The sequence below is a fragment of the Camelus bactrianus genome, chromosome 4, assembly GCF_048773025.1.
Source record: "Camelus bactrianus isolate YW-2024 breed Bactrian camel chromosome 4, ASM4877302v1, whole genome shotgun sequence".
NCBI classification, from domain to species: domain Eukaryota; kingdom Metazoa; phylum Chordata; class Mammalia; order Artiodactyla; family Camelidae; genus Camelus; species Camelus bactrianus.
Window position 1 is genome coordinate 73,525,476 of NC_133542.1, and position 27,235 is coordinate 73,552,710.

A 27,235-nucleotide genomic window follows, 5' to 3' on the forward strand; every position below is an offset into this window, starting at 1 on the left:
TGGCCTTTCTCCGTTCATGCTGCTTGTTTGCTTGTGTCCCTGGTTATTTTTTGTTGTATATGAAAAGGTAAATAATTTGAGGCCTTGGGTGATGGCAGCCTCCTCCGGTGAGCCTCTGCATTTGTTCCTGGCTGCTGTGGGGAGGCTGGTACACTCGGAGACGCACTTACTCCTGGAAGGTACCTCCTTGGGGTCTCAAAGTACAGAGAATTCTGGACCTTTTTTTCTTTTTTTAATCTTTTGTTGGAAGTGCTGACGCCTCTTCTGGAATTGGCAGGAATATGGCCCCAAATGTCAGGCTTACCTTCCTGGATTTCTGCCTCCTCCTGAATCCTGGCCCGATCCCTCTTCCTCTTGCTAGCTCTCTGATGAATTCAAGCAGGGAATTAAAAATACTTGGTGCAGCTTTCCTAGCAGGCAGGCTGGTCTGAATTACCGAGTGTACCATTCCCAGAAGTGCAAATTCCTTCTTACACATTTTAAGAATAAGCTTTAGAATAAGCAACCTATCAAATCCTGCTGGAATTTTCTTTGCAATAGTTTTAATAGATACATTAATATGGGGGATAATTGACATCTCTAAGAAACTTAATCTTCCTATCGACAAATGTGCATTTCTCAACTCTTAAGGTTTTTATTATTTTTAAGTAAAGTCTGATTTTTTTGTTTTAAAAATACATAATTTTAATTGAGGCATAATTGACATAGAGCATCCGTTTCATTTGTTATTTGGATATACTGTGAAGTGATCACAGTAAGTCCAGCTGACATCCGTCACCACACACAGGCACACAGTTTTTCTTCTTGTGATGACAGCTTTTAAGACCTACCCTATTACTGACGTTCAAGTATGCAGTATGGCGCTACTCCCCACAGGCACCGCGCTGCGCCGCACCCGGGCTTAGCTACTGCAGGACTGCAGGTCTGCTCCTTTGACCCCTTTTACCCCTTTTACCATTTCACCCGCTTTTCCTACCAGTCTGTTCTCTGTATCCATGAACTACATTTTTTTTTCTTTTCCAGCTTACCCTGTAAACGAGATCATACAGTGTTTGTCTTTCTTTGGCTCATTTCACTTAGCATAATGCCCTCAAGATCATCTATGTTGTTGCAAATAACAAGATTGCATTTTTTATGGCTGAATAATATTGTATTGTGTATATATATACACACACACACACACACCACATTTTCTTTATCTGTTCGTCCGTTGGTGGACACGTAGCTTGTCTCCATGTGTTAGCTATTGTAAATAATGCTGCAGTGAACATGCGGAGGCATGCAGTTTTTGAGTTAGTGTTTTTTTTCCTTTGAATAAATACCAAGAAGCAGAATCGCTGGGTCATACAGTAGTCCTATTAAAAAAAATTTTTTTAGGCGTCTCCATACTGTTTTCCATGGTGGTTGCACCAGTTTACGGTCCTGCCAACAGAGCACAAGCGTTCCCTGTTCTCTGCCTCCTTACCAATACTTGCTTTTGTTTGTTTGTTTTGATAATAGCCATTCTAGCAGGTGTCAAGTTGCATCTGTGTGGTTTTGATTTGCATTATCCTGATGGTGAGTGATGCTGAGCGTTTGTTCATGTGCCTGTCGGCCACCTGTGTATCTTTGTTAGAATGTATGTCTGTTCAGATCTTCTGTCCACTTTCTAATCATTTATTTTTGCTATTGAGTTGTATGGGTTTAAAAATATATATATTTTGGATTATCAACCCTTTATCAAATATATGGTTTACAAATATTTTCTTCCATTAGATAGGCTGCCATTTCGTTTTGTTGATGGTTCCTGATTTGCTGTGCAGGAACTTTTCAGTTTGATGGAGTCCCAGCTTATGCCTTTCTGCTTTTGTTGCCTTTGCTTTTAGTTTCAGATCTAAAAATTTGTCAAATCTGATGTCAAGGAGCTTACCACATACGTTTTCTTTTGAAAACATTTATGGTCTCAGGTCTTAACATTCAAGTCTTTAGTCCACTCTGCACGTGGCTGTCCAGTTTTCCCAACACAGTTTATTGGAAAGACTGTCCTTCCCCCGTTGTGCGTTCTTGGCTCCTTTGTGGTAAACTGACAATATGTACGTGGGTTTACTTCTGGGCTTGCTTTTCTGTTCCATTGATCTGTGTGTCTGTCTTATGCTGCTACCATGGGTTTGATTACTGTAGCTTTTTCGTATAGTAAATTGGGGAGTGTGATGCCTCCAGTTTTGTTCTTCACCCTCAAGGTTTCTTTGGCTATTCCTGGGGTCTTTTGTGGTTCCATACAAATTTCAGGTTTCTCCTATTTCTGTGAAAAATGCCACTGGAATTTTGATGGAATTGCATTGAATCCAGATTGCCTTGGGTGGTAGGGACATTTTAACAACACTGATGTTTTAATCCATGCACACAGAATATCTTTCCATTTATTTGTCATTGTCATCTTTTATTTTTTTTTTATTTTTTTTACTAATGTCTTATTTCCAGTGTACTGGTCTCTTACCTCCTTGGTTGAATTTATTCCTAGGTAGTTTATTCTTTTTGGTGCAATTGTAAATTGTATATTGTAAAAGGGATTGTTTTCTTAATTTTTTTTTTCCTGGTAGTTCACTATTAGTATATGGAAATGTAACAGATTTTCGTACATTGATTTCATATTCTGCAGCTTTACTGAATTCATTTATTCTAACAGTTTTTTTTGATGGAGTCAAGGGCTGTCTATATATAATATCATGTCATCTGCAAATAGTTTTATTTCTTCCTTTTCAATTTGAATGCTTTTTACTTCTTTTTCTTGCCTGATTGCTCTGGCTAGGACTTTTTGATACTTGTGTTGAATGAAAGTGGTGAGAGTGGCATCCTTGTCTTGTTCCAGATCTTAAAGGAAAAGCTTTCAGCTTTTCACCACTATGATGTAAGCTGTGGGCTTGCCATAAATGGATGTTGAATTCTGTCAAATGCTTTTTCAACATCTATTGAGATGATTATGATTTTTCTTCTTCATTTTGTTAATGTGATGCATCCCACTGATTTGCAGATGTTGACCATCCTTGCATCCCTGAAATAAATCCACTTGATCATGATGTATGATCCTTTTAATGTATTTTTGAATTTTGTTTGCTAATATTTTTTGTCAAAGGTTTTTGCATTTGTGTTCATCAGGGATATTAGCCTGTAATTTTCTGTTCTTGTGGCATTCTTGTCTGGTTTTGGTGTCAGGGTAATGCTGGCTTTGTAAAAATGAGTTGGGAAGTGTCCCCTCCTCTTCTAGCATTTGGGTTTGAGAAGGATTGGTGTTTATTCTTTGAATGTTCGGTAGGACTCACCAGTGAAGCCATCTGGTCCTGGACTTCTGTTTGTTGAGAGGTTTTTGATTGCTGATTCAATTTCCTTGCTAGGAATCAGTCTGTTCAGATTTTCTTCATGATTCAGTGTTGATAGGTTGTGTGTTTCTAGGAACCTACCCATTTCTTCTAGGTTGTCAGATTTGTTGGCACGTAATGATTCACAGTACTCTCGCGATCCTTCGTGTTTCTGGGATTCCCTTTCATTTCTGATTGAGTCCTCTTTCTTGTTGAGTTTTGCTAGGTTTATCCATTTTGTTTATCTTTTCAAAGAACCAGTTCTTAGTTTCATTGATCTTTTCTATTGCGATTTTAGATCAGAGAGGAAATAAATGAAGTGCAGACTTTATTTCCTTTCTTCTACTAACTTTGGGCTTCATTTGTTCTTTTTCTAGTTCCTTGATATTTAAAGTTAGAGTGAGCTTTGTTGCTTGATGCAGGCATTTGTTACTATGAACTTCCCTCTTATGGTATGCAGCAAAGGCAGCTGTTAAGTTTTGTTATGTTGTATTTTCATTTTCATTTGTTTCAATGTATTTTTTGATTTTTCTTCTTTGACCTCATTGGTTGTTCAGTAGTATATTGTTTAATCTCCATGTATTTTTGGATTACCCCATTTTCTTGTAATTTCTACTTTCATACCATTGTGTTTGGCTTTGCAAAGATGCCTGTTATTTCAGTCTTCATAAATTTATTAAAATTTGTGGCCTAACATAATATTTATCACAGAGAATGTTCCATGTGCACTTCAAAGAATGCATTCTGTTGCTTTTGGATGGAACCTTCTGTGTGTATCTGTTAAGTCCGTCTAGTCTAACGTGTTAAAGCCGATGTTTCCTTACTGATTTTCTGTCTGGATGACCTGTCCGTTAATGTAAGTGGGGATATTAAAGTCCCCTGCTATTCTTGTATTCCTGTTTATTTCTCCCTTTAAGTCTGTTAGTATTTGTATATGTAGGTGTGTAAACATTTACTGATGTTACATCCTCTTGCTAGATTATGCTCTTACCTGTGAGGTCCTATACACCTTCTGCTGGGTGTATTCCTAGTACCTCACGAACTGTGACGTCAGTAAGACTTGTGGTGCTGGTGTAAATCGAGTACTTCAAGAACTGTTTTCTAACAGTTCACTGTATACAGGAACGTGTTTACTTTTTTACTTGACTGTACAGTTCACTACCTGTTCTTAGTAACCTCTTCTAAGTTATTTTTCTGTTCTTGTAGCGTTGGCTAGGATCTCTGGGACACCAGTGGAAGGCATGGTGACAGTGGGACCCTTACCTCATTCTACTTTAAAGGAAATTCTTTGAACGTTTCACCATCAAGTACAACGTTTGCACAGGATTTGAGAAAGTAACCTTTGTCAGATTAAGAAGTTTTCAGTTGCTACTTATTTTTTAAATACAAATTATAAATGGGTGTTTTATTTTTAACAAATAGTCTGACTACTGAGATGATTATATATGTGGTGCTCTTTCTATAATCTGTTAACATGGTTTATTCAGGAGAGGCTAGGCCATGTAAAAATTTATAAACCCCCAAATCTCAGCAGCTTATCTAGCACAAGCTCATTTTTCCTTCATGGAAAGTCCAGTGTGGGGCAGTGAGTGGTCCCTCGTGGGGCACTCTCCACGTAGGGCTCTGCCATCTCAACACCTGGAATCCAAGTGTGTCACGGTGGGAAGAGTGAGCACGGCGGTGGCACACCTGGCCTGAGCTCCCCAGGAGGGGGAGGTGTGCTGGATGGGAACGCCCAAATCAGGGCCTAGGATAAGGGGGCAAGTACAGTGACCGGTTTTCTCCTGTCACTCTCTCCTTGCACTTGAAGATGAGCCCAACTTGGTTGGGGAGTGTTGCTGTTTTATATATTGCTGGTTTGGGGTTGCTAATACAACATTGTAATTTTTACATCAGTAACTGTAAATTTCTTGTCCTGTCCTTGTCTGGGTTTGTTAAGGTAGTATTCTAGTCACAAAACAAGCTGAGAAGTGTTTCCCCTTCTGTTCTCAGGGGCACTCGTTTAAGGCAGAAGCTGTCCGTTTGTTTGGCATAAATAACCTGTTAGGCCTGCCTGGACCTGACGTGTGAGTGGATTTTTAATGCCAAGTGCCTCTTCATTGTAGTATTTCACTTGTACGATTTTTAATTGAGGATTCAGCGAGGTGAAGCTGTCTGCAGAGTGCCTGGTGCTCCCCACATGTTAAGTAGGAACAGTGGTGACAGCGCCCCAGGGACTGTTCCAGGTCACTCCCTGAGTCCTCACAGACCTTACGAGGAGGTAGAGCTGTTGTTACCCCCACTTCCAGGTGGAAAAACTGGGGAGCAGAGAAGGGACTAGTGAACAAACGGATGATGGTCTAAGTGAACATATGGGGTTCACCTCTCAGCCTGCTGCGGGTACGCCAGGTGGCCGCTGCAACCCAGAAGCCTGGGCGCGTGACACCCCCGGCCAGACCTGAGGTCGGTACGCAGAGGGATGGCTGGGGAAGCGTGGTTCCGAGCTTCCTGGGTGCAGAGCCCTCCGCTTCCCGAGGCCACCTCTGAGGACCTCCTGCAGGGCTCAGAGCGGCGGACAGTCTCACTGCAGGGGGAGGGGCAGCACAGTGGGCGGGGCGAGTGGGCCGTGCCTGAGCCCAGTGGCTCGCCCAGAGCGGGGCGGCCTCACGTGGTCCTGGACAGGCCAGGCGGGACGGGAACTTGCAGAAGGCATGCTTTCGGGGACAGTTCGTCAGGGGCTTTGAAAAGCAGCTCTAGACACCTGTGTGCCCCTGAATCCCACCCTGGGGGTGTGCTCTCACCAGGACACCGGGGGCGGGGCGGGGGCTCTGGCCCATCACCCCACTTCTGTCAGAACTACCCAGCAGCAAGTGTGGGGCCTGGGGTAAATGACCCGTGCCCGCAGCGTGCCAGGCGCCCAGCCCACGAGGAGGTCACAGAAAGGAGACAGCTCAGACCGTCACTGACACGCGGCATGCGGTGTTCACACAGTTGGCCGCGGCTTTCCTCTGTGTTTATTTTCCTTTCATATAAAAGTACAGGTTTGAAACGTCTGCAGGAAGATGCCGCTATCAGCCAGGTTAGTCTGGGATATATTACAATGTAACATTGGGGGGGCGTGGGGGGAGGGAGGCGCGACTCAGAGTGGGGTTCAGTTCAGACGCGGGGCACGTGCCTGGCCCCTCCCTGGCTCCACCCACCCCTGCAGGTGGGAACTGAGGCTGCAGGGACCCGTGTCCTCCAGTTGTGTCTGTCTGTCATTAGATTTGTACACCTGACCCGGCCCCATGACAGACAAACCACCGAGGAGCCAGGCATGTGTCTAAACCAGGCCCGGGCGGGAAGCCGCTCAGCCAGTAAGTTAAAACCCACACTGCACCTGCTGTCCTCCTGCTGGGGTCACCTGGCCACGCTGGCCCCTGGTTCACCGCTCGGCTCAGACCAGGGCTCCCGGCGAGGAGGGGAGGTGGGCACAGGGTCTGTTCTGAATGGGGGGGTGGTGAAGCCCCTCAACCCCGTTCAGCTCATGGCTGAGCATGACCGACAGACCTCGACCCCAGACACACGTGCAAGCACCTGGCTTTGAGGCCCAAACACAGTGTTGGCTCGTGCCCGTGGGGCGGAGGGGGACCTCTGCCCACACACCCCTGAGCGCAGAGTGGCCCCCCCCCACCAGGTGCACACAGCAGCATTCAGCAGAGCCGGGCCGGGGTGAGGGTGGGAGGAGGAAAAGACTGAAATGAGAGGACTTAAAAAAGCAGAAAACCAATACTCTCCAATACTCTTCATCACCAGCGAGTCCACACACACACTCTTTAAATAATAAAGTGAGGCGCTCCGGCCCGCTGCGCAGGGTCGCCGCCAGAAGGGCCATGAGCAGCGTCTCACAGACTCCTCCCCTCTATGTACACGACAGAGGAAAAAAACAGCCCCAATTCTCTTCTTGAAACCTGTGAAGGACTCAAAAATGACTGACAGGGTTGTTTCTTCAAAAACAAAAAAACCAAAAAACCTTGTTAACAGCCGTTGCTTTCTACTGTCTGCTCTGATGGGGCCAGTGCGCATCCACCCTGGCGCTCGCTGGCCAGGTCCCCATCCTGGGAGAAGCGCGCACTCAGCCATGCACAACAGGACGCGGGAGGCAGCCGTCCCACAGGCCCACGCCCGGCTGGCACGGCGCCCGGCGGGCGGGCGGGCAGGCCTAGTGGTGCTCTGTGTGCAGAGACCCCTGCAGCCCTCGCCTCAGATTGTCAACCTCAGCGGCGAGAGTGGTCCTGAACTAGGAGGCTGGACAGAGCACCTGCTGCGGAAGACGCTGTGCCGCGGCCTGAGGACAGGGTGGGCGCCTGCGCAGCCAGGCCCCTGGCCTCTCAGGGACCCCCCCCCCCACCCATCCATCCCACGGGAGAGCGCACCGCACAGGCAGAAAGGTCTGAGGCGCAAGAGGAGCCCTTCGGCCCCACCAGGCTCGGGGCAAGGTAGGAGGGAGGCCTGAGCACAGGAGGGGCAGGAGATGGGGTTTAAGGCACCAGCAAGCGACAGAGGAGGGGCTGCCGGCCCTCCCCCAGGACAGAAACGCCCCTCCACTCTCTCCTCTCAGAACTAACTAACTCCCCGCAGAGCCACTGGCCCCAGCTCAGAACAAGTGTTTCTGGGATGGTCATGTCTTCCCCTGCTCCAACCTCTTCTCTCAGCTCCCCACGGCACCAGGTGAGGGGGGGCTGGGGGAGGGATGAAGGGGCCACATGTGACAGACGCTGCTGCAAGGCCACCTGGCGTACCTTCCTGGCCAGGCGAGACACTCGCGCCAGCCTCCATTTCAAGAAGTGGGGCGTGGGAAGTGGAAGGAGTCTCCCTCAGGCCTCTGCTCCCAGCCCACCCACCTGAGTGCCCCCTCAGTCAAGGTCACCGGGGAGCAGCCCCCCTCCCTGAGGGTCCTTGGGCTGCTACTCGTTTGTCACTTCAGCAGACTCAGAAGATAGCCACTGTTCCCTTGGTCTGCTGGTGACGTCCCTGTGCTGCTCCCAGGCTGGGGGGGGGGGGTGGGGCAGCGAGAGGGCGAGCGGAAGACAGAGTGAAAGCAGAAACCCAAGTCAAAACCAAACCACCGGTTCACGAATCAGCAATGAGACCTGCCTGCTGGCTTCGCTGGGGGCCGCAGGGGCCCCTCCCGCAGAGGGCGGCAGGCAGCTGCGTGGGCTCCGGATGCCCGCCCGGCACAGCGGGGGCCTGGCTGGGCCCAGGGGCGCTGAGGCCAGGACACGTGCCGCCATGTAACAGGTCCAAAGTCCCTTCTGGTCTCGGAGCGGCCCTGAGCCTCTCTTGAGCGTTGTCCCCGCTCACGGCACCTGCTCCTAGGTCTTCTCTTCACGGTCCGTTTTCCTTCTCGTAATGTTCCTGGGCTTGATTTTCAGAGAGAGTTCCCAGAGGGCCTCTTCGGCCAGGTGGTCGCTGAAGTCGTTGAAGAAGTTGATGATGTCATCATTTCTGCGGATGTCGTAATGCCTGGGGAGCAGGGGCGGGGCATCCAGTGAGGCCCACTGGGGACCAGACAGCCCAGGGACTCCGGGAAGTGCCACGTGCACTGCCCAGCAAACTCATGAGGCAGGGGCGCCCAGCATGAACTGCACTCTGTGTCCCCCTGCCCTGGAGTCACACCAGCCCCTAGCTGCCCAGAGTGGGCTCTCAGAGGACATGCTGGTGGCCACCTCTGGGTGCAGGCCCCAGGAGGAAGCAGGGGTTGAATTCGAGGGTCCCCTTGGCCACCACCCGTCTCTGCTCAGTGTCCCCACAGGGCAGCACTCACGCCTGCTGGAAGCACCGCATGCTGTCAAGAATGTTGAACTGCTGCCAGCGTTTGGAGAAATTCACTTTCCCGTCAATGTAGTCTGGGTTCCCCAGGTGAACGAAGGTGAGGTCCTGCAGGATGAGCCCCCTGGGAGGATGGAGAAGCCTGTTACCACTCTGGAGGGCGACTCAGAAGGTAGCTGGTTTATGGGCGAGCAGGCACCTGAGGCTCTGGGAAGGCTGGCTCAGTCCCGCTGCTACGGAGCCTGGCAGAGCTGGGGTTTGCTTATGTACAAGTAACAAATGCACAGGAAAAAATAAAACCCCACACTTGAGGGATGGGGGCGTAAACCCCCTTTGTTAATGGGTGAGGTAACATGCTTTCAGACAGAGGGGCTGAGGCCACCAGGGAGAGTCCCGCCTGAGGGGCACAGCTGACACCCTCCCAAGGAGCCAGGTGGGATAGGGCACGGTGGTCAGCGGGGGCAGAACGGCGGGGAAGCAGGGAGGGGTCACTGGCTGCGAGATCCGTTCTCTCTGGAGGCGAAGGCCTGCGGGCGGGGCTGGCAGCCAGGGGTGCTGCTGCGTCTCCCATCCCTCCCGGAGATCCCCACTGCCCACCAGCATGTTAAGGGCGCTGATGAGTCCCGCTCCCAAGACCTGTTCAGCTGTGCTTTTCCTGCTGGTTCCCAAGCCCACATGCATGGGGTTCTTTTTTGTGAAATGCCTGTTTAGCCCGCGGCGCACCCTGGGGGAAACGCTCTCTGAGCGGCCTCACGCCCAGCGCTCTCAGGTTGCTGTGACACGCCGCCCAGTTTGAGGACGGCGGGAACGTAGCCTAACGCCACTAGTGAGGGAACGAGACACCACACGTGCGGCCACATGTGCACATGAGCACACCCACTGGCAGAGGCGAGGAGGAGGGTGGGGAAGGCAAGGCCCTCGTCCCTGGGCCCTGCTTGTGTTTAAACCCTTTAACAAGGAGCACGCTTTACTTTTAAAGTTAAAACAGAAGCACAGAGGTCTGGGCTGGAGACCTTTCAGCAAGGAGCCCCCAGGGGCTTCCCCGGAGCGAGTGAGCGAGGCAGGCCGGGCGGAGGCCCTACTCACAGGTACGGGATGCAGGGCGGCTCCACCTCCGAGAGGGCGGCCCGGTAGGCGCGGAAGGACGAGGAGCTGTCAATCAGCGTGCAGTACTCCGCCAGGCCCTGGGCAGGGGGATGCGGGTCTGTGAGCCCCGGACCACGCTCGAGGGTGCCCCCCCCCACAGCAACCCAGGGCCAGGCCCGGCCCGGCCCCCAGCTCCCCGGCGGCACGCAGGCCAGGCATTCTGCTGGTCAGTGGCCCAGGGGCACCCGTAGCACCCACCAGGTGCAGGACCTGCAGCTTGGGCTCCTGCCTGCTCAGCACTGTGGCCCCACGGGAGCCCCTGAAGCACACACTGGACCACGTCACTCCCGGCCTCCAGACACTCCTTCCCTTGGGAGGGGAACTGGCAAAGGAGTGTACAGACTGGGGCAGGTGGGAGGGAACTCCATGCCCTTGAGCAGGACAGAGACCATTGTGGCCACATCACTGTGGGAGGACAGCTCTGCATCACAAGGGCCTTGGGGGAACTGATAGGGAACTGGACCTTTATCCTTGTGTGAGAGCTGTTCCTTAAGAAGAGAGGCAAAAGTGCACAGGGCAGGCTGAGTGTCAGCTGGGCTATTTGGGGGTTGTCTCACAGGGCCCCATGAAGGGACAGTCATGACAATGTTGTATGAAGAAGTGGGACATTTACACCACCTGCTCTAGGAACACATAAGAGATCCTAAGGAGGCAGGGAAGGCTTCCCGGAGGAGGTGACACATCAGGGTGAGAGACACCTGACGGGTGAAGAGGCAGAGGCAGGCGGGGAAGGGGGAGGTGCAAAAACCCCGTGCTGTGTGTAGGAGCAGAGAGGTCACCCGCCATCCCTGGTGGACTCTGCCTTAAGTGCAGTGAGGAGCGAAGGCAGGCTTGGGGCTGGGAGTGATGAGGTCCAGTGTTTTAGACGCTCTGTGACCCCCAGACTAGGCCAGACCACCCAGCAAAGGCTTTCTCAGCACCTCATCCTTCTGCCTTTAGCACTGATCCTGCGGAAATCCGCCTAATGATGGACCTGACCTGTTCACAGCACACACTCAATGCCTGATGTGGCCCCCAGCTCAAAGGAGCCCCTCCAGAAGCCTGGGAAGGCAGGAAGGGTCAAGGGAAGCCAGGAGCCTGCGATGCAGGCAGCAGAACGTGGTAACCCGGGCACTGACCACAAAGCCCCTCGGGGCCCAACGACTGGACATTAGAGACGGGAAACTGAGGCAGGGCAGGGCGCGACCTGAGCTCAGGTCTCCACTCCTGTCCCGAGCGTGTCCTGCCACAGTGGCTCGGGAAGGCGGGCCTCACATCTCCTGGCTTCCCTCCGAGCCACCCACCTCAGAGGTCTGCTTCTGCCACTCCAGCCTGCGGATGGGGGCGGAGTCCAGCGCCGACAGGATGGCCAGGTAGGAGTTGAAGTTGTTTAGCTTCCGTAAGTGCTGCAGCGAGAGGCGAGGGGGCCGTGAGGGCAGGGCTCGGGGACAGGCAGGGCTCCCTGGAGTGGGCTCTGGAGAGTGTGTCCAGTTACCTTCATGATCTTGATGAACTTCAAGAGCAGCCGTTCCCTGTCCTGGGCCTTTTCCTGTAACATGATTATGGACCGGACCCTGCATGGACCAAGGCAGGAGAGAGACAGCTGAGCTCCAGACTTCTGCACCAGCCGGCCGTCAGCCCGGGCCCACTGTGTGCCTGGGGCTTACAAGGCATCAAGTATGGCTCCAGTCTCTGCTCTCGGGGCTCATGGCATCCCAGGGACAGGCAAGGGGCCACAGGGAGACCTGGACATCAGGCGGAGACTCTGCAGATGGAGCCTTCCTGATGAGCACTGCTCCCAGGCACCACGGCGGCAGGAAATGCTCCTTGCGCGGCCTCAGGATTAGCTCGAGAGACGAGTGGGCATGCAGGTTAAGGGGCCACCTTGCCAGCCGTGAGGGAGGGCACCTCTCAGACCTTAGCAGCAACCAAAGCCACAGGCCAGCCTTGCATGAGGACCTGACAGTGGCCTTGACCCCTGTGCTTTCACTCAGAGGAAGTGCCCCTCCTCTGACCCATTAAGGGCACTGGCACTGAGTCTCCCCTGAGGGGCGTGGCTCTGAAGGGGCCCCACCTGCACTTCCTCCAAGGCGGGCTCCCGAGGAGGGTGTCTGGAGCCTCCGATGCCCAGCAAGGGGCAGGGTGGGAGGCCGTGCTCAGGGCTCCTATGTTGGGTTACTAACTCTGGGCATGTGTTGCTATGGAATGGCTTCCCACAGTGGGGACAGAAGCGGGAAAGTGGGAGATGACCCCATCTTCCTCCAACGAGCAGTCCTTAGAGCATTTAAACTATCAGCAGTTCCCCTGGTGGTGGCGACGGACGGTGGGGGCCCTGCTGCAGCACAAGGCTGCCAGGCCACCACACTCCGCCCTCCCTCTAGCTGATGCTGAGAGGCTGTGTGTGGGCTCAAGTCACACCCGGAAGAGCAGACAGCTCTGATGTATCTTATATGATAATGCACTTTTGAGCTTCATTTTGCTTTACGAATATAAGGCTGAAAGTATTAACAGAACCACTCGTTGGCAGTTCTCTTTCAGGCAGAGTCAGTGTGGGGCTTGGCCCTGAGATCACCAGGCAGCGGGGAGACCGGCGAGGACCAGTGCAGGGTGGCAAACTACACACCCTCCCCTGCCGCCATCGACGACAGACAACACTCATCAGTCCTGGCGCTCTTCCCTGCTGAGCCCTCCTCAACCGGCCCTCCAGGGGCCCCTCCAACGAGGGAGACACACCCTGCCCTTGTCCAGCCTCGTCGGAGGTTCACAGTGAACGCCCGCAGGGCCTCAGAAGGTGCAGGGAGGAACGAAAGAGGCACCTCTCTGTCCTTGCTGTTGGGACCCTGTGAAAGGCACTCAGGCGCCCACGGCAGTGCTGCCGTACAAGCAGCGGGCTGCACACGGCCCCTTACCAGTAGGACATGTTGTTGAAGTGCTCCGTGAACTGGGTCAAGTTGGGGCTCTTCTCCTCGTTCTGCTCTTTTGCCCAAAGCAAAACCTCAGGAATCTGGAAAAGGAGGTAGACTGGAGAGGACCGCAGCCGTCCGGCTCTCTTGTGACAGGTGCTTCTCTCACTCTGGGAGGGGCAGCAGCGGCTCACCTGGGGCAGGACCCCCCGGCCCCCGGCCCCCGGCCCGCCGTACCTCTATCTTATAAAACAGCTCAGCATCTAGCAGTGTCAGCTGCTCGGCTATTTCATGGCTGTGGAAGTCGTGCAGGGTTCCAGGCCTGGAAGGCAGAGGTGTGAGATGAGTCGTCCACAGCTGGGGACGGTGGGGGGTCAGGACCAGATCGCACTCCTCCCTGGGACCACGGGGCTGCGGCTCTGCTCGCGAGCTCGGGTCCTGGGAACCCACAGCCCGACCCCACCTCAGGGCCTGGTGAGGACAAGGCGGTGCTGTGTGGATGGAGGCTGAAGCATTAACCAGGCCTGGAGGGAGGGGGCCGTGGAGCTACAGTGGGGGCGAAGGGAGCAGGCTGGAGTCTATATACAGGTTCGTAGGAAGGTTCAGGATGTCCGGGGGAGGCTGGGTGAGGATTATCAGCCGGCACAGTAGTGCCAAGAAGGTAAGTGCTGGCCACAGCCCGAAAGGCACTCATCTGTCTCCTGTCCTAGTGAGGCCCCCACACGCCCTGCCGCCCCACTCCTGAGAAAAAGGTGACTTGTCACACAACATAACCCTGGAGGAGAAGCCCAGCCTGGGGGACCCACTGGGCTGTCCCTGAGGCTCCTTGTCACAGGGCCTGGCAGAACCAGGACGTGAGATCGTGGGTGGGGCAGGCGCACGAAGGGAAGCGGGACGCAGAGGCCAGGGGGGGTGGCTGCCGGCTTACCTGGCTGCTACGCCCCTGGCTGCCAGGGGCTGGTCAGAGTTGGCACACCTGAGCAGCTTCTTCTGGTCCACCTTGTCCAGGATGTTCTTCCGGAGCACACGCGCCAGACTGAGCTCCCCGCTGCACACCAAGCGGAAGACCAGTTCCATCAGCAGCTTCAAGATCTCTTCTGTCAACTCCACAAGGCTAAAGGGCCAGGAGCACAAGGACAAGACGAGGGCTGCTGCCACTGGGCCAGAACCCCCTCAAGACACCCAAGGGCCATGCGGTACCTATCAGCAGAGCTAGGAAACCTCTTGTGGGAGGAGAGCAAGAGGAAAGGTCTTGGGATGGCCGCCTGCATCCTACAAAGTGCCAGCAGTGGTCCCACTGGTAACAAACAACTGACACCCTCTCCGTAAGCGCTCGGTGGCGCTGGATGAGCACCAGGAACCACGCTGGGGCCTGGGCCGCACAGTCCTGCCCCAGATGCGCTCCTGGTCCCCTGGGGTGATGAGTCACTAAGAGGTCCTGGCTCTGCCAACTAGATGCCCCGAGGATGCCTCTGAACTTCCCCTGCAGTGTTCTCCACGTACGGTGGCTTCACAGCCCCGCGGTCACTAAGGCCACCGCCACCCCCCAGCAGAAGAGGAGCGCCTCGAGGGCAGGCCTGGGTGGTTTCTTTCACCAAGGGCTCCCCAGACCTAGGAAAGGTGCCAGGCTGCGTGTTTGTTAAGTGCCAATCAGGGAGCAGGGAAAGCAGAGCAGGGCGGGGGAGGGCCTCCACCACTGCTGGTGGCCGAGAGCACGGCCCCCACGAGGAAGCAAGGGCCGGGCTGGGGCTGACCTAAGGGGACAAGTCATTCTCCCCAGGGGCTGTGCTAAAGCAGGCAGGGCTCTGAGGGCACACGACCCGGGAGAGGCAAGCGGGATGTGATAGGACACCCAGATCTCTGCAGGGGAGCCGGCACCCCCGTGGGGACCCTGAGATGCCCGTGGCACACTGGGCTCCTGCCACTGCCCCACGATGCCTCGGGCGGACTCACTCACCAGAGTTCATCCACCACCCGCACCAGCACGAAGAACGTGTTCTTGCTGACCCGCTTCTTGAAGGTGTCGGCGAAGGGAGAGAACTTCTCGTACGTGGAGTGCGGGTTAAAGACACAGCCGTTCTCGTGGGGCCGGGATGGGGGACATAAGAGGGAGGGCTCCCTGCCTCCAGCGACACTGTCCTGAGTGCTGCCGGGTCACGAGCCCCGTGAGCGAGGCAGCGTCATCCGGGGACAGGCTCGGGGATGGCAGTGACTTGTGTGGGGTGGCAGAGCTGCCAGACCCCAAGGACTGTCCTCGACCACCACCCTCTCCTGCCTGCAGACCCGTCTCCCTGCACTGCCCAGGCCTGCAGGACTTACTACAACACTGAAGGCTGCATCGCTGAGGCTCAGGCAGAGAAAGGTGGTTGAAAAGCACCTGCCCTATGACCCCCAGGTTCCCGGTCAGGTGCACAGCCCTGAGAACCTTCCTCCGCTCTCACTGCGAGTCCCCAGCGTCTCCACAGCTCCGGAGGCCGCCTGAAGCACACCTACCTCCACCCCCACGGCAGCCCTCGCACACCTGACCACCTTCCCTGAGGCCATGGTTTCTGGCTGCCCTCTGGTGTTCACCGAGTCTCCAGACCGGTCTCCAGACCCACCCTGCCTGCTCTCTAGAAATCCTGGGCGCTCAGGAAGCATCCACACACCGGGGACAGTCCCCAGGGCCTGCGGCACAGAGGACTCACTCGCCAGCTGTGCCCAGGATCTCGACGCTGCCACATTTCCACGTGCATGCCTGCAGCGGCCGAGCACGGCAGATGCTGAGATTCTGAGTCAGAGAGGCCGGGGGTGGGCACTCTCCCTCCCAGCAGCCACATGGGTCACTTAACTTCCCTGAGCCTCGGTTTCCTTAAACAATAGGAAGTAACGGAGGGCACCACAGCACAAGTGGGGGTGACGTGTGTGAAAGGTATCAGAGCGGAGCAAGCTCGGGGCGCGCGGGGAGGGAGAGGAGGGAGGGCTGGGAGCACCCGGACTTCCTGCCCCACGGGACAGCGGCCGTCCAGCAGATGGCAGTCATGCGCCGTGACGCTGGGGGCACCGAGGAGCGGGGACCCTGGGCTGGCCCCTTTGTGAACAGTAGCTCCCGGGCAGCCTTGGCAGCACGGTCGGGTTTGGACCTGAGAGAGGCAATGGAAGGGGATCCTTCCAGGCCTCCGGACCTCCCTTGGCCACTACTGTGGGGAGTCGTGTGTGAAAGGGTGAGACAGTGGGGGGACGTGCTTGAGGGGCCCCTTTCTGTCCTGGACATGGAGTCCGTCCACCGCTGGGCCTACCATCAGCTGGCGTGGCCATGCTGACTCCTGCGGTGGTACGAGTCCCGATTCCCTCTGGCCCCGCCAACTTCGTGTCCCTCACCCCCAAGTGCCCCGGGACTCAGCCCTGAGAAGCCGTGGGTGCCGGTGACGGGGTCTCTGCGGGGGTCGGCCCCTGCCCCTCTCAGGGTGTGTTTTCTTTCTTACTCTTTTTCAGAATCACCAGTGATCACAACTGCCACCAGGCAGCACGCTCGATGTTCCAGGCACTGCACCTGACGTCATTCAGCCCTTTTACAGACCAGGAATGAGGCTCAAAGAAGCCTTGCCTGAGGTCCCCAAGCTAGGACGCGGCCTAGCAGACTGAGCACCTCCACCCTGCTGCCCACTGTGGCCGCATGGTCCTGGCATGCGGGCTGAGTGGGCCCCACGGCCCCTCCTCCCACTCCAGAAGGCCTTGTGGAAAGTAGGGGGCCGGGCTGGGGACACAGGCAAGGATATCTGTACTGCAGCTTCTTGATGAGCTCCTCCGGGGTGATGAAGGTCCGGTAGGTGGTCAGGAAGGCCTCGCAGTACAGCACCAGGTCTAGAGGGAAGGACAAGCGGTTAGCGATGCCTGCCACTGGCAAGGGGCAAAGACAGACCGCACGCCTGCTGCAAGGACGTGCCACCTCTGATCAGACACTGAGAGCTTCTTGCTTGTCCTGCGACTTGACGATTCAGAGTCTTGATCATCACGAGCATAGGGAATGCAGCTCCAACTTCTCAGCAGGACGCCGAAGCTAAATTGTAGGTAATACTTTAGATGGCAGGGCCCAGCAAGAAAAACCCTGGGACTTTCCACAAATCAAGAGACCTAAGAAAAGGCTGAAGGGGCTCCTCCTGGCACACGCCGGCACTGCTGGGCCACACATGGGTGGGCTGTGCTGGTGCTGGGGAAGGGCGAGGCCAGCTGAGGAGCCGGGCCCCAGCAGTCGGGTGGCACTCGGGCTGCTGGCTACTACCCAACGCTACTCCGTCCCTTCGGAGGGGCTGTTTCTGGCCAGGGATTCCCAGCCTTTCCCGATTCACAACAGCCCCCTGTTTATATGTGGTTAGGACACATCCTCCCAACCATGTAGTCTCTGACCCTAAGGGAAAAAAGGGGGTGGGGAAATGTTTTAGAAGCCAGTCACTCCTAGAGACAAATGACCCGGCCAGACTCGTGAACTTCAGAGTCACTCTGTGCTGGAGCTGAGATTTGAGTCCTGATTCTGCTCCAAAGTCTGCGGTCCTCACTGTGAGCCTGAGCACCTGCCACACACACACACACACACACACACTTTCAGTTTCCTTTTCTGGACATGGACCACCTTCCCCTTTGTCTCATTCATCCTCCAGCTCGCTGGGTGGAGGGATCTCGAGGATGCCCAGTTCTGCAGCTCAGTGGCCCAGGCCTGCCCGAGCTCTGGCTCCTGGCCCCCCGCCCTTGCAGTCATCCCCCAGGACAGTGAGGAGAAGCAACACCGGCACCTTCGTCAGGTGGGCCTGGCTCGTGGCTGCTGGGGCGGAGGGGGGGTGCTCACGGCAGAGAATCACAGCAGGGCCTGGCAGCACTGGGCTCAGGCTCCTTCCTGGGCTCCACGTGCACTCAATGCCTCTTTTCAAAGAGGGGCAAGGAAGGGGAGATGGGTCCAGCACAAGCCAATGCCTGCTTCCAGAGGAAGTCATCCAAGTCTGCATGCCCCTGAGCCATGGGGCCTCCCATGCACAGCGTGGTCTCTGGTCCACAGGAAGCCACCTGCCCCAGGAGCTTGCTGTGGGCCCAGGGCCGCTGCCTTAACAACCCATCCAGGTGCAAATGACTCTGGCTCCCTGGATCCTCAGGATCTTTTTACTGGTAAAGCCAGGCAGAAGCCCCAGCTGGCGGTGGAGCCTCCTCACCTGGCATGGTCGGCACAGACGGCCCTACCCACAGGGCTCCCTCTGGCCTTGGCCACAGCTGGCTGCCCCTGGCAGGACAGCAGAGTTCACTGCTCAGAGCTGAGGACTGGAGCCAGCTTCCGTGTCAGCCTTTTAGTTTTGGACAAAAATGAGGATGTCTCTCGTGCTAGGCTGAGCTCTGCCCTGTCTGGCAGGGAGGAGAGTTTCTGCAGAAAAGCAGAGCATGGGCTGCCCCCTGGGACGTATACGGACCCTCCCCGAGCTGCCATGTTTCAGGTGAGCTCATTCAACATCTGCATCCTCTGGGCACCTTCAACCTCTTCACAAAGCTGAGTCAGCTGAGGCTGGGAAGAGAGGGGATGTGCCCAGCGGCCGCCTGAGCCTGCGCTCAGCACCGCCAGGGCTCAACTCAAAGTCGGGGCCGCGCTCTGCTCGGGTGGGAAGAGGCCCAGGGGCAAAAGGGCGCTGTGGTGAGTGTGTGGGAACCATTTCTTCCTTTTCTCTATTTTCTAAATTTTCTGCAATGTAAACAGTTATTTTTGTACTACTTTCATAATTTTAAAATGTTCCCAGAATCATTTGTGTAATATACTTTGGGAAATCGGCTGTAGAAACACAGGCACGAGGTGATTTACAAAACTGAAATTGGCATTAGGGTTTCAAGACTGGAGTGCTTTAATTCCTCCACACCTTACTTCCCCATGGCTGTTCCATAATCTTTTGACTAACTTAAAAAATGTGAAAAGAAAATGTGAGTAGGGAGAGGCCAGGCCAGGCTGTGGGGCATGTGGGCGCTGCAGGGCCCCTCCCGTCCTGCCCGAGGTCCCGGGCACCCTCCCCATCTGGCCCAGCTGTACTGGGGTCACTGTGCCGCCCGCTCAGGGCTGTGTAGGGGAGAGGAGGGCGGGGAGGGCCTGGCAGCGGGGCCGATGAGGCTGGGGAAGGCCTGGGAGCGGGGCTGACGAGGCCTGGCTTCTGCAGGACCGGCCCCGAACAGTGAGCTCTGGCTCACATGCCCCCGCAGACAGTACCTTTCCTGTCCGTCTCTGTAGCGTGGACCAGCAGGATATCGCCAGACCCTCCGCGGACGTCTGGCCCGTCGTCACCCTGCAAAAACCACAGCAAAGGAGGGCGTGAGGCGGAAGGCAGCCGCAAGGAAGTCAGCTGAGGATGTCACAGGCAGAGTCAAAGGGATGCAGACCCCGCACTGCAGAGATGCCCCTCCTCTCTGCCCTGCTCTCCCTCAGCCCGGGAGCCCACTCAGCCCTTCCACGGCACCACACCCGGCAGAGAGGACAGATCAGAGCTCTTGGTGGAGGCACCGCGGGTACCAGGCCACACAGCTCTGAGCACAAAGCTGGGCCAGGGAGAGAGGAGGCAGGCAGGGCCGGCACTGGCCTCCCCAGGGTGGTCACAGAGGCTGCACGACTGTTTCCAGGTGTGCGTGTTCCTGAAACTACGGCAAGCTGCCCTAACTCTAAACCTGCCTCCTCAGGTGGAGGGATTATTGTCCCGTCACAGGTTGTACCAGGGAGCCCTTCTCAGAGGAGCAGAGAGGTCACAGAGACTCCATTACACCAGATGCTGCTTACATGACCCCCGGCCGAGGCCTGCCAATTCAGGAAAAAGTCACATCTTCACGTGAGCAATCAGAGGCCTTGCCCCATAAACCTGGCCTGAAGCCAAGAAGCACTGTCACCAGGGCCAGGATGGATGCCTGGGCTGCACACCCCCAGGCCCAGCCCTGGGGCCCCAGCACTCCCCCACCCTGTGATTCTGGAGGAAACCAACACTCCGCGAGCCTCCTCATGTTTCCAGGACTTGCTCTCAGAGCTGCACCCATGTGTTTACCCCTGGAATTCAGGGTCCTGTAATAAGTGTCTTGCATTTCCAGCTGAGGGTGGGGGCAGCTATGACCAGGACCTGCTTTTTCAGATAAAATTTCTGGCAAGCATCACAAAACATCACTTCCCTCTGCAGAGGAGTCAGGCCTGCCTTCCTGGTGACCCTGCCACGGCCAGGCCGGCGCAGGCTGGCCTAGCAGAGTGTGAGGGGCAGCCCCTGCCTGCCTGTGCTGCCATCAAGCCTGAGCCCAGAAGCACAGTCACCTCTCCAGGGTGGTCAAGGCTACGGCAGTGAGCCATTCCCTGGGCTCCCACGATCGACGGCAGGCAGGCGACAGAGGCTCTCTCAGGCCAGCTCCTCCTGTCGTGACAGGTCTGGGGACCAGGCTTACCTATGAGGCTCCCCTGACAAGGCACAGGACGGAGGTGGCCCCAGTGGCCAGGCCTGAAATTTCCCAGTCAGCTTGTGCCTCCCCTGCTGAAGCTGCAGCTGGGTGATTCTGTCATTAACAATGTGAAAAGGTCTTGCACTGATGAGGGCTCTGTGCTCAGCACCTACGTGGACTTCATTTTTACAACACCCTCCTGAGTCCTGCCTTTCGGGCTTGGAGATGTCATGTCACTTGCCCCAGATCACTCTCCAGAAGCGTCAGAGAGGGGACTGCACACTTTCTCCTGGAACTCATCCATCTGCCCAGAATCAGGGAGCCCCTACAGGGGCCCAGGCAGGGGCCAGGGTAAATGCGATGCCAGAGCCCACGGCCCGGGAAGGCCAGAGTGCCAGCATTTTGCTTGGGTCTCTGTTTGATACGCCTCCAGGTGACATTCTTGAAGCCCCCTCACCCTCTTTATGGGCCAGACCCCACACGTGGAGGCCTGCAAAGCACCCACCTCCTGCTTGAGCGTCAGCCTGGCCATAATCTCATTGTGGTCGATGAGGGACAGCTCGTCGACCTCCTCTTCTGACTGAGCCGACTCAGCATCTGGAGACCTCGGGGTCCTGGAGGGAGACGTGGTTTGTGCCGCGTCAAACAGGCCCTGGGCCCCACGATGCCCGGGGTCAAGGCAGTGCAGCCCTGTGCATGGGGTCTGTGCGGCACGGCCGCCCCCCTGGACCACTCCTCCCTGAACTGCAGCTCTGGCACGAAGCCCAGGCCCGCTCCCCACCCAACCCTCGGGCCCGAGTGGTGGGCGGAAGCCAGGACGCAGACTGGACTTCCCGCTCTGCTGACAAGCCGTGTGGCCTCGGCACTTTCTGCTCTCTCTAGACATGCCATCTGTAAGCAAAAGGGGTTGAACACAGAGATCAAGAAGCTTCCGCTGAGCAATCTGAGTAACGGTCTTGGTCACCTGTGTCAAGGCCCACAAAGGGATGGTCAGGACTCGGGCGGAGAATGGCCTGAGGGCCAGCAGGACGGGAGAGCGAGCTAGCAGGGATCTTGATGCCACTCCCAGGGCCAGCTCCCTGGGGACTGCAGAGCATGACCCGGGCCCCTGTCCTCAGTAGGAGGACAGACGTTAGAACAAGCAGGTGGGGCCACGGCACGAGGGCTGGGAAGGCCTGAGGAGGGACAGACAAGCTGAGACGGAAGCGCTGAGGAGAGACCTCCAGGGGGAAGCACATGGGAGCCTGGCGGGCAGCAGGCAGAGGGATGCGGGGTCCGCAGGCCCCTTGCTCCCCAGCGTTTTCTCCCGATTCCCACCATTCTCATGACGGATCCTGTGAGGCAGTGACTGGCCTGTGGTCACAGGCCTCATTTTTAACCCCAAGTATCTGACACATTAAAATCGGGCCTTTAGTGAGACAACGCGGGTGGGCCGTCCTGGAAGAGCCCTCGGCTGTGCGTCTCGGCAGCGTCCAGTCTGTGGTCTGGCCTTCACGGAGAGAGGACTCCACCCCAGGGAGGTGCCCGGCCAGTCCACGCGCTCATCCCGCTGCTCCTCGCGCACGGCCACCTGGGCCTGATGCCTGCCTCTAGAAACTCACGACGAAAAGTGCAGGGGGATCTTTACACTCCTTCACCACATCTGAGCCTGGAAGAGGCAAAAGGAAGGGTGGCCGAGGGTTTTAAAGAGAAAAGACCGCCGTGGGCCACCTGCCAGGTGGACAGGACGCGCTGTCGATGGTCAAGGGGCGACGGCACCTAGAGGGGAGGGGTTCTTAGTGCCTTCCGTGGGTTTCCTGTACTTTTCTATACTCTCCACACTTTCCCCCTGAGCATGTATCATTTTGAGAATCAGAAAAAAGAACGTACCAGCATATCTGAGCTGCTGTGGGCTCGGTTCCCAACCACTGCAATAAAGCAAACAGCACAACAAAGCGAGGCCCATGAGTTTTTTTTAGCTTCCTAGTGCACATAAAAGGTACGGTTATACTATGCTATAGTCTTTTAAGTGGGCAACAGCATGTCTAAAAAAAGAATGCAGACCTTAATTAAAAAGTACTTTATTCCTAAAAGATGCTCCCCACCCTCCGAGCCACCGGTAAGAGTCGTCATCTTTCTGCTGGTGGTGGGGGTCCGCCTCGACACTGATGCTGCTGACTGACCAGGGTGACGGGGGCTGAAGGCTGGTGGCCGGAGTGTGGGCTGCAGTAAGTTCTTAAAACAAGACACCAATAAAGCTTGCCACATCGACTGACTTCTCCTTTCATGAACACCTTCTCTGTAACAGGCAATACTGTTTGACAGCATTTTACCCACAGTAAAGCCTCTTCCAAAACTGGAGTCAATCCTCTCAAACCCTGTCGCTGCTGTATCAACAGTCTATGGAATATTCTAGATCCTCTGTTGTCATTTCCACAGTCTTCACAGCATTTTCACTAGGAGTACAGTCCATCTCAAGAAGCCACTTTCTTTGCTCACCCATGAGAAGCAGCTCCTCACCTGTCACAGTTTTATCCCGATGCCGCAGCAATGCAGCCCCATCTTCAGGCTCCACATCTAATTCTGGCTCCCTTGCCGTTTCCACCACATCTGCAGTCACTTCCTCCAGTGAAGTCTTCAACCCCTCAAAGTCATCCAGGAGGGTTGGAATCAACTTCTTCCAAATTCCTGTTAATGTTAATATTTTGACCCCTTTCCTTGAATCACAAATGTTCTTAACAGCAATCTAAAATGGTGGCTCCTTTCAGAAGGTTTTCAATTTCCTTTGCCCAGATTCATCAGAGGAATCATTAATTATGGCAGCAGCAGCATTACAAGATGTATTTCTTAAATAAGACGTGTAAGTTGAAATGACTCCTTGACCCACGGGCTGCAGAAGGATGTTATATCAGCATGGAGACAACACGTGTCTCCTTGTCTGTCTCCATCAGGGCTCCTGGGTGCCCAGGTGCATTGCCAATGAGCAACAATACTTTGAAAAGAATCTTTTTTTCTGAGTAGTTCTCAATAGTGGGCTTAAAATATTCAGTAGACCATGTTGTAAAACGATGCACTATGTTCCAGGCACTGTTGTCCACTTACAGAGCACAGGCAGAATGGATTCAGCATCATTCTGAAGGGCCCTGGGATTCAGGGAACAGGCAATGAGCACTGGCTTCCCCTTCAAGCCACCAGCTGCATGAGCCCTTGATAAGAGAGTCAGCCTGTCCTTGAAGCTGGGATGCCAGGCACTGACTTCTCCTCTCCGGATACTTAAGTCCTGGACAGCATCTCCTTCCAACAGACGGCTGTTTCGTCTACACTGAAAATCTGTTTAGTGTCACCACCTCCATGAACGATCTGAGCTCCATCTCCTGGATAACTCGCTGCTTCACCTCGTACTTTGATGTTATGAGACGGCTTCTTTTCTTCAACCTCGTGCACCAGCCTCTGCCGGCCTCACACTTTCCTCCTGCAGCTTCCTCTCCGTCACAGAACTGAAGGGAGTCGGGGCCTCACTCTGGAGGAGGCTTTGGCTGAAGGGAACGTGGTGGCTGGTTTGATCTTCTCTCCAGACCACGCAGACTTTCTCCTGATCAGCAATAAGGCTGTCTTGCTTTCTTACCATTCGTGTGTTCACTGGAGCAGCGCTTTTAATTTCCTTCAAGAACTTTTCCTTTGCAGTCACGACTCGGCTGCTGGGTGCAGGAGGCCTCGCTGTAGGCCTGCCTTGGCTTCGACGCAGGGCCTTCCTCACTAAGCGTAGTCATTTCTAGCTTTTGACTTAAAGTGAGAGAGGTGTGACTCTTCCCTTCACTTGAACACTTAGGGGCCATGTGGGGTTATTAATTGGCCTAATTTCATTACTGTTGTATCTCACGGAATAAGGAGGCCCGAGGAGAGGGAGGCAGACCGGGGAACAGCTGGTCAGCAGAGCAGTCAGAACACACACAACATTTATCGATTAAGCTTCTGTCTTCTATTGGCGTGGTGTGTGGTGCCCCGAAACAATTACAATGTAACATCAAAGATCACTGATCACCATAACAAATATAATAACAGTGAGAAAGTTTGAGATACTGGGAGAATTACCAAAATGTGACACAGAAACACAGAGTGCGCGATGCTGTTGGAAAAATGGTGGCTAAAGACTAGCTTGAGGCAGGGTTGCCACAAACCTTCAATGTGCAACAAACACAGCATCCGTGCCGCGCAGCTGTAAACATAAAGCACCAGCAGGCCTGGCATGCTGGCTGGCAGGGCAGCGTGGGCAGCTCCCACCGGGCGGCTTGCTGCCTTCAGGGCGCCCGGCTGCACGGGTAAGTTCTTACCTCTCTCCACTGTCCCGGCCTTCCTTCCCAGGTGTGCTACCGACTGACGCGGGGTCTCTGGGATGTCCGTCTTTCACAGCTGGTGATTCCTGAAAAGAGAAGTCAGCGCTGGGTCTGACAGGTGCCCACCTGGGCTTCCCAGCATTCCTGCCTGCAAAAGGCTTCTGAGTGCAAGTTCCTACGGAGCGATCTGAGATGTGAACACGGTGACCGTGATGCGGTCCATCACCCAGGAAGCACAGGGCCCTCTTCAGACTGGCCTCCTGCCTTTGGGAGAGTGAGAAGTACCACCACTTATCACCTCGTCAGCTGCCAACCCCGAGGAAGCCGTCCCAACACCTCCTGGAGGAGAGGCCTGTCACAGAAGCTACGGCTCAGCTACCTTTTCTCACCAGGACACCACCTGTCAGCTGGCATCACCACACTCAGTCACACATGGAAGCAGAGGTTGCGAGAAGCTAAGGGCCTGTCTATCCACCGCCCGTGCCTGACCGCGTGCCCGCGGGTGTGCAGCAAGCCTCTGCCCACTCCCTGCTCAGCTCACGGCGCGTTCTCAGGACCACAGCCCCCGCTCGGTCACTTCCCAGTTATGCTTCCAAAGGGTCCAGCAGCTCGAGCGCACGAGTGCAACCCCTCCCCTCATCCAGCAGCCGTGCTTCCTCTCAGGACCCTAGGCTCACCTCACTCAGGGGCCACGCAGCCCTCCAGCATCCCTGCTCTGCCACCGAGGCCACAGCAGAGAATGGGTGGGGCGGGGCTGGGGGCGCACAGATACGTGGACATCTCCATGGGGGGCACTGCAGCACTGAACAGGGTCCAGGGGTAGGAGAGCTGAACTGGATGATGCTGGGGGCAAGGTCACCGGACGGGACAACTGAGGTGGGAATAGCAGGGGAGAAACGGCTCAGCTCTCAAGTACGGGGCTGAGTCCCACGGGAGTGAGAACTCCACGATGCCCTAAGCTTGCCTCCAACTGACGCGGGGCTCGCCGTGCACGGGCCCCTCAGACGCTGTGGGGACCCGCTGGGGGCCCCCTGAGCGAGACTGACCATGCTTCTAACAGCCCTCTGAGCTGAGCCCTGAGGACTCGAGTCCTCACGGCACCTCCCCTGGAGGGACTCAGCCCACGCAGGATGCTGGGGGAGAGTAATTTTGAAGATTCTGAACTTGCTCATGCTTTGCTGCAGCAAAACCTGGGAAGCTGACTGCTCAGCAGAACTGCTGTCCCTTGACTGTCTCGAGCTGGGACAGCAGTGAAACAAGGGTGACCATGTCAGGAGGGAGACCCGGCAGAGTCACCAGCTTCCCTGGAAGCAGGGAAGGCAGGTGTGAAGGAGCATGCCGGTGGAGGGGGTGTGGGTTTGGAAGGCTCGGTGTGGGAGAGAAGGGTCCCTTCCTCTGCGGAGGGACAGAAGATGAACCGCGACACCAGAAGACGGGACAGGAAGGAAGCCCGGAGCTGCACCACCAGGCTGCTCCTGTAATTTCCAGCAGCCCCACCAGCCAGGCTGGAGGAGTACCAGGCCACTGAAGCGACAGCAAAAGGAGACGCTACTGCCAAGCCACGTCCTCTCCCCGCGGAGCCGAGCCGGCGCCTGGCCAGGCTGCTAGCGACCTGGAGGCTCAGCCAGGCAGAAGCAGGCCCGACCCGGGATGGGCCGGCCGCATGCACGAGGCGCCCGAGGTTACTTACTCCTCGAGAGGGGGCCAGCTCCTCGCTGCTCTGGCCAGAGGAATACAGACAGACGTATTCACCCTCACCAGCCTCCTCACTGGCGTGCTCGCTCTGGGGGAGACAGGACGAGAGGAAAGGCACATGTGACAGGCCCTCCAGCCAGCCCTCGGGGAGGGAGGGCAGCCTGTGGGGCTGGCCCTGCCCGGACACTCCTCTCACCAAGAAGAGAAGACGGGTGCCCTCCGCTCTCCTGGGATGCTTTCCCAGGGGCTTCTGCCACCTCCTGACTGTGAGAGGGGACCCAAGTTCCCTGCTGGAGCATCTCCAAAGATGCCAAGGGCCACTCGGACTGTCCTGGAGGAGGGGGACTCCTCCCCACTCTGTCGCAGCGGGGACTGCAGGGGTCCCCAGCGTGGTGGGAGCAATTATGAAGGGAAAGAGGCGACACATCAAGACAACTCAGCGTGCCGAGAGCCGGCCCCCACATGCCCACGCTCACTCTGCCCCATCTGCGTGTCTGCGTCCACTCCGGCCTGCAAGGCGGCGTCTCCCTGTGCCCGGGGGAAGTACACAGCCGATTCCGTGGCACAGGAGAGCAGGCCCTCCATCCTCAGCACTGCAGGCAACTAAGTGTGCAACTGCCTTTGAGCCGTCAGAGATCTCTGTTCTTCTCTCTCTAAACAACCC

The 27,235-nt window shown here is 55.7% G+C and overlaps 1 protein-coding gene and 1 long non-coding RNA gene across 8 annotated transcripts in view; one reads left to right on the forward strand and one right to left on the reverse strand.

Moving 5' to 3' along the window:
- Positions 1-6,268: 6,268 nt before the first annotated feature.
- RAPGEF1 (Rap guanine nucleotide exchange factor 1) overlaps positions 6,269-27,235 on the reverse strand; it is a 128,478-nt gene continuing 107,511 nt past the window's right edge. For 3 of the 7 annotated variants that reach the window (XM_074362444.1, XM_074362445.1, XM_074362443.1), the window contains 13 exons: positions 24,874-24,962; positions 21,069-21,177; positions 19,365-19,440; positions 16,912-16,996; positions 15,111-15,203; positions 14,082-14,267; positions 13,391-13,475; positions 13,160-13,254; positions 11,746-11,824; positions 11,555-11,656; positions 10,212-10,309; positions 9,121-9,249; positions 6,269-8,819 (listed from right to left, as the gene is read on the reverse strand). In XM_074362444.1, coding sequence (XP_074218545.1) covers positions 8,669-8,819; positions 9,121-9,249; positions 10,212-10,309; positions 11,555-11,656; positions 11,746-11,824; positions 13,160-13,254; positions 13,391-13,475; positions 14,082-14,267; positions 15,111-15,203; positions 16,912-16,996; positions 19,365-19,440; positions 21,069-21,177; positions 24,874-24,962 — 1,377 coding nt within the window. In that variant the 3' untranslated portion in view covers positions 6,269-8,668. Of the gene's footprint in view, positions 8,820-9,120; positions 9,250-10,211; positions 10,310-11,554; positions 11,657-11,745; positions 11,825-13,159; positions 13,255-13,390; positions 13,476-14,081; positions 14,268-15,110; positions 16,997-19,364; positions 19,441-21,068; positions 21,178-24,873; positions 24,963-26,566; positions 26,660-27,235 lie in introns of those variants that run through there. The other 4 variants (XM_074362442.1, XM_074362441.1, XM_074362440.1 and 1 more) reach the window with 2 other exon arrangements.
- Positions 17,003-18,604, forward strand: LOC141577508 (uncharacterized). The gene is made up of 3 exons (XR_012506587.1): positions 17,003-17,203; positions 17,791-17,931; positions 18,528-18,604. It is a non-coding gene; the product is annotated as an uncharacterized LOC141577508 (long non-coding RNA).